This window comes from Penaeus chinensis, chromosome 16 (genome assembly GCF_019202785.1).
Source record: "Penaeus chinensis breed Huanghai No. 1 chromosome 16, ASM1920278v2, whole genome shotgun sequence".
Classification (NCBI taxonomy): domain Eukaryota; kingdom Metazoa; phylum Arthropoda; class Malacostraca; order Decapoda; family Penaeidae; genus Penaeus; species Penaeus chinensis.
This window is the reverse complement of record NC_061834.1, coordinates 6,882,112-6,891,962: the sequence shown is the minus strand read 5'-3', so window position 1 is coordinate 6,891,962 and position 9,851 is coordinate 6,882,112. Positions and strand designations below refer to the sequence as shown.

At 39.7% G+C, this 9,851-nt stretch overlaps 1 protein-coding gene across 1 annotated transcript; it reads right to left on the bottom strand.

Annotated features, from left to right (window-relative positions):
* Positions 1-8,849, bottom strand: LOC125033498 (guanidinobutyrase-like). The gene is made up of 8 exons (XM_047625053.1): positions 8,740-8,849; positions 4,839-5,051; positions 4,368-4,557; positions 3,513-3,633; positions 2,252-2,452; positions 1,139-1,283; positions 439-533; positions 1-207 (listed from the first exon to the last, which is right to left on the bottom strand). The coding sequence occupies exons 2-8, from the start codon at positions 5,038-5,040 to the stop codon at positions 100-102; spliced, it is 1,062 nt and encodes a 353-aa protein (XP_047481009.1). The 5' UTR covers positions 5,041-5,051; positions 8,740-8,849; the 3' UTR covers positions 1-99.
* Between the last annotated feature and the right edge of the window lie 1,002 nt (positions 8,850-9,851).

The window sequence follows — 9,851 nt, the reverse complement described above, 5'->3', positions numbered from 1 at the left end:
TTTTTTTTCCGTGTTTACATCTTTATTCAAATGGTACTCATCCCCACAAAAATAAAAATCTACTCCAAACAATGTTCATTATAATAATAACAATGAACTTTATTTAAAATCATAATATTTTACACGTGGAAGAACACAGAGCATCTCGAATAGCAGATTGGCGCCTGTAAGAGCGGTGGTTCCCTCGAAGTCATATGGAGGAGATACCTGAAAAAAACAAAAACAAATACAAAAAATCGTCAATCCAAAATTTTCAATTTGAAAATCGACAGTGGGTTTCTGTAAGTTCCTTGGGAGAGAAGAAAGAATAATAATAAAACAACATCAAAGGAAGGGTAACAGGAGACACAGCAAGAGCCTAAAAATGAATATAAATAGCACTTTAAGTCAGAACATGCCATTCAAGATAAGGTCAAGAAAACTGGGCAGCCCAAGTACCTCGACCAAGTCACAGCCCACGAGGTTCAGGCCACGGCACCCGCGGATGATCTCCAGCGCCTGGATGGGGGTCAGACCTCCGATTTCCGGGGTGCCTACGAGGGGGGGGGGGCGTTAGCAAAAGACCTGTTAACAAGTTTTATCCACTGTCATGCTATTACACAAACGCACATGTACACGCAGACACACACATTTGTGTGTGTTTATGAATAAATGAATAAATAAATAAATATATATGTGTGTGTGTGTGTTATTTGTGTGTATTATTTACATAATATACACAAACACATATATGTATATGTATATATATGTATACATATGTATATATATTTATATATGTATATATATGTATATATATGTATATATAGATGTATATATACATATATGTATATATATGTGTATGTATATATAAATGTATATATATGCATATATATGTGTGTATGTATGTATGTATGTATGTATATGTATGTATGTATGTATGTGTATGTATGTATGTATGTATGTATGTATGTATGTATGTATGTATGTATGTATGTATGTATGTATGTATGTATGTATGTATGTATGTGTATATATATAAATGAACACAAACAGTAACGTGTACATAAAGATGAAACGTAAAACAGCCACAAATTAGAAAAGAAACTATATCGCTATTGTTTATTTTCTTATTGTAAAGAATGCCGGACTCAACCCTTACCAGTGCCAGGACAGAAGCCAGGGTCAATAGCGTCGATGTCGAATGAGAGGTAAACGGGTCGATCGCCGATCATGGCTTTCACTTCTTTCATCAAAGGCTCCAGGGACTTGTGCCAACACTGGTGCGCTTGGACGATGCGGAAACCCTGACAACAAAGGTGACATGAGAATTTACGCTGGAGGAAGGAGCGGGGGTTGTGGCCGCCGGAGAACGCGTAAGATATTGTCAATGGGTCTGGGGTGACTGATACCACTGCGTAGCACTTGCTCAGGGTTTATTCAGTAGCGGTCAAACCTGTTAAATAATACATCGATTGTACAAATGCAAAAATATACAAAGCCACTAAATAACAACTCATGTTAGATTATATAATAAGAACTTCCTACAAATATTGGATACATACGCAATGTGGGAACAGTCAGAAATCAGAATAACGGTCTGATTCCCGAATGATGTGGGCGTCTCGACACTATGAACATACACAGGCTACAACGTCAAGTAACATTCTACTTCATATGTTATACATTAGTTAGGTCGCGATCGTGTTATCTCATAGCATTGATCATATGAAGAGCCGTCACCACTTCCTATGACACGACCCCTCACACAAACACGTTTCTTGACAGGTCAGCTCTTATGGCTGATACGGACCATGTGTTGACCCGGTGGTACTCGCCGACGCCTTCCCCGCGGTCGTGACATAGAAGATGAATTTATACCATACGGGCCTCTCCGTATTGTTACAGAATACATGATATACCAAATATACGATATACCAGCTGCTGATATGAAGTATGTGATATAACAGCGGCTACAGGGGTAGTTTGTTTGTTTGTGTCCGTTCGTGTGTCTGTCTGTCTGTCTGTATATTTGTCTGTTTGTCTGTCTGTCTATCTGTCTGTCTGTCTGTCTGTCTATTTGTCTGTCTGTCTGTCTGTCTGTCTGTCTGTCTGTCTGTCTCTCTAACTCTCTTTCTCGCTCTCTCAGTTGCTATTTCTCTATCTCTTTCTTTAACATATGTGAACTTCTCCTACCATTGTTCCTTGACATACACATGAGTTGATGTTTATCTCATAAATATTCTAACTACAAGTTCACCTGCCGTGACCACACCTTGCTTATCTGCCACGCATGCGCATCCACAGTGTAAGAGGAACCGCGTAGGCCTATCTGCACGGTAGCCTTCGGGTCGATGAGGTCCTCCTCGAGCGCTCTCCTGAAGGGCGTCCCGTGGGTGATCTTCGCCCCCAGCATCGAGTCACTGACGTCGTTGTGGGCGTCGACGTGGACGAGGCAGACGGTGCCGTAGCGGTCCTGCAGGAAATATTTTTGTGATTATTTTATTTATTCAGTTATTTGGTTGTTTTATTTTCACATTATTATTATAATTATTGTGTGTGTGTGTGTGTGTGTGTGTGTGTGTGTGTGTGTGTGTGTGTGTGTGTGTGTGTGTGTGTGTGTGTGTGTGTGTGTGTGTGTGTGCGTGTGTGTGCGTGTGTGTCTGTGTGTGTAAAATACGTTAAGGGAAAACGTAGTCGTTATTCTCTTATTGTCATTCATTTTCTTGTTCTTTTTATTGTTTTATTACTATCTTTATCATTGTCAATATTTATACCATTATTTTTGTTAATGTTATTTATTAAGTTTTAATATTGTCTTTCTTCCTTAATGTTGTTATTTTTACTATTATAATTTGGTTGTTATAACGTATTTTCATCATTATTATAATCAGTATTACCATTATTTTCTTTGTTACTTTTATTATTATTATGAAGATTTTCATTACTATTAACATCATTGTTATTAATATTATTATGATTAAATAGTTGAATTATTACCATTACTATAATAGTATGCACTAATAACCATACTCAAGTATCTCTACTTAAAAGTACAGTCATCTACACGTGAACAGAACAAAACCAATTTGCTGACCGAAACCCAAAGGATGACCACATGACCTCTTCAGAAATCGAGAGATATCACCTCAAAGCCAATCTAACTTTTTACCACAACCCTGGCTGTGTCACGAGCCGGTCAGGAGAACGACACTATTTTCTCCCCCTCCCCTTTTCCCTCCCCGCAAGGATGTCTTGCTTTCTCACCTCTCCAGCCTCACCCTCTGGAGTGAGGCTTCGAGCACCGTTTCGCACAGACACCAATCCTCACGCTTTTGTTTTTGGCAAGTTTATTGACACAGTCGATCACGTATCTTTCTTTCAGCTTAGTGTGTTAAATCATGCTGTATTTTCCTGATTACCTACCTGATTATATTAGGTCGTTAAACATCGCAGAGGGACTCCATGATCATTGTGTTCCTACCTTAATAAGTTAGTCACCATATCGTACAATATCGACATCACCAATAACCTACCTTAATGGCCTGCAGGATGGGGTAAGTGATGGTGTGGTCGCCGCCCATGGTGAGGGGAATGCAGCCATCCTTCACTAACTCGCTATAGTGACTCCGGATGTGTTTGCACGCCTCGGGCAAACTGCGGAGGGTACAGGTAGGTGTTAATGTGTGTCCAGGAGGCTCATATAACAGTGTACATTTATATACATGTACACGCACGCACGCACACGCACACACACACACACACACACACACACACACACACACACACACACACACACACACACACACACACACACACACACACACACACACACACACACACACAGATATATATATATATATATATATATATATATATATATATATATATAGATGTTTCATCATATTTGGTATTGTTGTTGGTATCATTATAACCATCTTCACCATAAACATATTTTTATCTTCACCTTTATCAACATCATTATTAGATAGAAAATACTTTTGTCGTTTACTATTATTATCACCTTTATTCCTATCACTAAGATCACTATCACATCTATAAATTATTATAACCATTATTCCTTCCTCCTCCTCCTGTACATTTCTCCCTCTTATCATTCTTTCTCCTTACACTCTTTGTTTTCTCATTCCTCCTCACCCTAATTTGCTTCTTCTGCTACGCACTATTCTTTCTTATCATCTTAATTTCTGTTTTACTTCTCCTTCTCGTACAACTAGTTCTCTTTGATCCTTCTCTTCTCTACTTCCTCCTCCTTCTTCTCTTTCTTCTTTCCCTCCTCCTCCTTCGTCTCCTCTCCCTCCGTTTTATTTTCCCCCTCCTCCTCCCTTCCTTCTCTTTTCCTCTCCCACGACCTCAGCGCCACCACTTACTTGTAAATATTCATAGGTACGTCCCCCACGTCGGCCACGTTGAGCGAGTCGAAGGGCATGGCGCCCGTGGCTTGGTTGTTCGGGCGAAGAAGAACGGACTCGGTGCGGATCTGCCGGGGCCCCATGCGCGTGCCGCTGCGGTTCGAGGCGCCCACGTCTAAGGGCACGCCCACTAGGCATGCGTCTAGGCCTGGGGGGATTTTGGTGGTTCCGGTTTAGTGTGTTTAGTTTAGTGTGTTGAGTTGTATGAGACGAGGGAGAGAGAAAAGGGGGACGAGGAAAGGAAAATACTTTACTAATTGCGACATCTATAGATCATAAATCATACAGACGAAATAAAATAACAACAGTGGCTAAGAACTTGAATGCATAGAGACAAATTAAGATGTTAATAATTCCAGGTAACTGTATGAAAAAAAGGGTGAATATGGAGATACCTAAAGATGCTAGTGAAAAACGTAAGACGGTCACCTTGCGTGTCGTCCTGCACCGGGAGCCGCATAAAGGAGGCGATCCCCCCGGCCCGCGTCATGTAATCCGGCGACAGAGGCTGATTGAACGCCTTTGCGCCTCCGTCTGCCGCGTGGGAGTTCGCCCTGCTCAGGCCCACGGGCTTCAAGGCGCCCGCAGTCGCTACACGGGCGGCCACGCTACCGACGGCCTTTCTGAGCATGGCTGGATGGGCTGCGGGATTTGGAGCAGAGATTAAGGTTTCGTGTGTGTGTGTGTGTGTGTGTGTGTGTGTGTGTGTGTGTGTGTGTGTGTGTGTGTGTGTGTGTGTGTGTGTGTGTGTGTGTGTGTGTGTGTGCATATATATATATATATATTTACATTTATTTATATATATATATGTATATGTATATGCATATATGTCTATAAGTATATGTATATGTATATTTAAACACACATTGTGTGTGTGTGTGTGTGTGTGTGTGTGTGTAATATGTGTTTGTGTGTGTGTGTACATATATGTGAAGAGATGCGGTTATTATTTGCCTTATCCTTTATTAAACTGTTTTGCCTGCATACGTGGCGGTTCGATATGGATTTGGTGGTCGAATTCAGATTCGAATCCAGGTTCAATCCTGAGCCTGGTTGTAGGGTAGTGGGTACTGGGGGCTTTCTCCCCATCCTAGTTTTGGGAATTTTGTTTTTGTTTTTGTTTTTTCTTTTATGAGGAATCTGTTCTTGGTTGTGCAGTGTACATGAACCATATTATATTTTTCCCAGACATGCAACAGAACCTACTTGTGCCAAGGGCCAGGCACGGAGGCTTCTTTAATCTTATATGAAGATAACTGACCATCCAAATCCACGTGGCCGCTTCAAGATTACCTCTCGGACATGAAATTAGTGGCCATTAGTGGAAAGGAGCATAGTGGCTGATTTTTATTTAAAAGTGCTTAAAAGTGACTTGAAAATGGTGAACATTTAGGGATTTTGGAACATTCATATATTTTATATATATATATATATATATATATATATATATATATGTTTACTTGTGATTCCTCAAAAATAGCAAATCCTATATGAAACTAAAAGATCTCGGTATTTACAATATACATATATACATATATATACATACACACACGAACGCACACACACACACACACACACACAAACACACACACACACACTATATATATATATATATATATTTTTTTTTTTTTATATATATTATATATATAATGTATACGTATATAAATATATATACATATATGTATATATATGTACATACATATACATATACACACATAAATGCATATATATATACATATACATATATATATATATATATATATATATATGCATATATATATATATATACATGTGTGTATATATATGTATATATATGCATATACATGTAGATAGATAGAAAGATAGGTAGATATACATATTTATACATATATAAATATATGTTTATTCCAATGCAAGACATTGGCCTCTCTCAATTCACTATTGAGAGGCCATTTGGCAATCTCACCCTTAGCTAATTGGATGCCCTTCCTAATCAACCGCGGCTCGACGCGCTTAACACCTGTGCCACAGCGGCGACTTCCCCTACGACAGCCGCGTTCGACTTTTCAAGGCGATATGTCATTTTCTCGGGTTCGAACCAGCAGTCAGAGGCATTTTTACGACTGCCGCGACGAGAAATTGAACTCGGGACCATGAGGGTCAGAGTCCAGTGCTTTAACCACTGGACTATCGCGGCAGTCACACACACACATATATGTAAGTGTGTGTGTATACATATGTATATATGTATATGTAACACAAACACAAACACAGTAACGTGTACACAAAGATGAAAAGGAAAAGAACGATTTATTTTAATTTCTTACTGTGGCTGTTTTCCTTTCCATATGTAATATGTAACACATACACATACACATACACATACACACACACACACGCACATATATATATATATATATTGTAGCCGCTGGTTTATTATGTACTTCATATTAGTGGCTGGTATATCATATATTTCTTTTGTATATCACATATTCTGTAACACTGCGATCGGTGAGGTTGTATGGTATACAATTCATCTTCTGTCTGACAACCGCCGAGGAGGCCTCGGCGGTTGTGCCCACCGGGTCAACACACGGTCCGTATCACCCATAAGAGCTGACCTGTCAAAATATGTTTGTGCGAGGGGGTCGTGATGTAGGAAGTGATGACGACTTTTCATGTGATCGATGCTGGGAGATAGTGAGGTCGCGATCTCACTCATGTACAACATGTTACTCGACATTGGTGCATATGTATGTTTAACGTTCGAGGGCAGTTCGAGGGGAACCTCTGTGCCGTCAAGACGCCCATGGCATTCTGGAATCAGACTACTAAGCTGATATTCTGACTGTTCCTGCAATGAGTATGAATCCAATATTTGTAGAAAGTTCTTTATCATATAATCTTACATGTTATTTAGTGGCCCCATGTGTTGTATGCATGCAATCTTATATTCGATGTATTAATTGACAGGTTTGACCGCTACTGAATAAACCTTGAGTGATTTCGGGCCTCTCCTCGACAGAAAGCCTTACAATATATATATAAATATATATATATATACCTATCTATCTACATATATATACTTATATATGTATATATGTATGTATATATATAATATATTCATACATCCATATACATATACACGAATTCTCATATATATATATATATACACACATACATATATTGTCGTCAGCCAGAGAAGAAATGTATGTAAAATAAGAAATTGTACATCATGTACGAGTCACTCGTCACGACTGACAAAATCGCGGGCAAAAGATATAAATCATAGAGCTTTGCGTCTGCAACTACGACAGCACCAAACCCTATTAATGAAAAGGTTTCAGTGTCTTTTGTTCTGCATGGATGTGTATATGTGTGTGTGTTTTCTTTTTATTTTTTATTTTCATCAGGCCCTATATGGTAAGGAAAAATACTGACAGTCTTAGCAACACATATAATGTGACTCGGCATCAGATAAGATTAACAAACAACCTTGAGATCTATCTCGGTCTTCGATGAAGCAGATTTATTTTTTGTCTTTTTTACTTGAATTACGATGAGTTGTTGTTGGATGTTATTTCTGTGCATCGATACAGTTATTATCTTTAGAAAAAACATAAGAACAAAAAAAACTTCAAGTTCATGATACATGCACATGGATTATCATGTATATGAGCATCTGTGTGCACACACACATGCACACGGACACACACGCACTGTGTGTGTGTTAGTAAGTGTGTGTGTGTGTATGTGTGTGTGTGTGTGTGTGTGTGTGTGTGTGTGTGTGTGTGTGTGTGTGTGTGTGTGTGTGTGTGTGTGTGTGTGTGTGTGTGTGTGTGTGTGTGTGTGTGTGTGTGTGTGTGTGTGTGTGTGTGTTTATATATATGTGTGTGTGTGTGTGTGATGTGTATGTGTGTGTGTGTGTGTGTGTGTGTGTGTGTGTGTGTGTGTGTGTGTGTGTGTGTGTGTGCGTGTATATATGCGTGGGTGCGTGTATATATGTGTGTGTCTGTGTGAGCGTGTGTGTCTGTGTGTGCGTGTGTGTGTGTGTGTGTCTGTGTGTGTGTGTGTGTGTGTGTGTGTGTGTGTGTGTGTGTGTGTGTGTGTGTGTGTGTGTGTGTGTGTGTATGTGTGTGTGTGTGTGTGTGTGTGTGTGAATATATATATATATATAAATATATATATATATATATATATATATATGAATGTGTGTGTGTGTGTGTAATGTGTAATTATAGACCTCTAAACGAGAAATGAACAGTAAAGCCTTTAATCAAGAGCCTTTAACAGGAAATAGGAAAGCCCAACAAAACTCAAAATCGAGCGGGTGAACAGAATGGACACTCACAGAGGCAGGAATGACGCTGTATGACTGTGGCTCCTTCTGTGACGAGAGATAACTGAGGAAGAAGTGCGTATCACGGAGCTCTGTTGGTCGACTGCGAGAGAGAAATATCGCGCTAGTGATCATGGCTCCCTTGCCCCCCCCCCCCTCCCTCCTCACCCTCTTAACTGATATGAATATACAGTTGCATGCTTTGACATAAATCGATTATAGAAATTTATACAATATACAAAGCCGCTAGATATCAACGTATATGTAGCGAACTGCCTTCACAGCTCATCCTCTCACAGCATTGATCATACAAAGAGTTGTATGTGGCACGACCCCTCGCGCAAACACGTTTGGAATAGGTCAGTTTTTATGGCAGATACGGACCTGTTGGTGCTCGCCGATGCCTTCTTATCCGTTGTGACACAGAGAATGAATGTATGCCATACAGGCCTTTTCGATGGCAGTGTTGCAGAGTATACGAAATAAGTGATATACCAGCCGCTGATATGAAATATATGATATACGAGATAAGTGATACACATACATATATACAATATGTATAAATGTATACAAATATATACATGTATATATATACATATACATGTATACATATATATACACGTATGTAAATGTGTAATGACCAAATATATTATAGTAAGGTATACTCCTAGCTCAAGGCCAGGTACCATCCGTACAGAGGAGCCCGAATTGAAATCTCCCGTGAGGCAGGAGAGGCTTAGGGACCACTGGTGAGAGTGAAAGTTAGGGGTCCCGATCACTCCTCTTGAAATGAGACAATAATATTAATTTGAAAGATTCTAACACTGCTGCTTTTATCCTTCTCTAGTGTCCCTCTACTGTGGAAATAGTAGCAATAGTAGTAGTAGTAGTGGTAGCACGAGCAATAGCAGTAGTAGTGGTAGCACGAGCGATAGCAGTAGTAGTGGTAGCACGAGCAATAGCAGTAGTAGTGGTAGCACGAGCGATAGCAGTAGTAGTGGTAGCACGAGCAATAGCAGTAGTAGTGGTAGCACGAGCGATAGCAGTAGTAGTGGTAGCACGAGCAATAGCAGTAGTAGTGATAGCACAATCAATAGCAGTAGTAGTGGTAGCACGAGCTATAG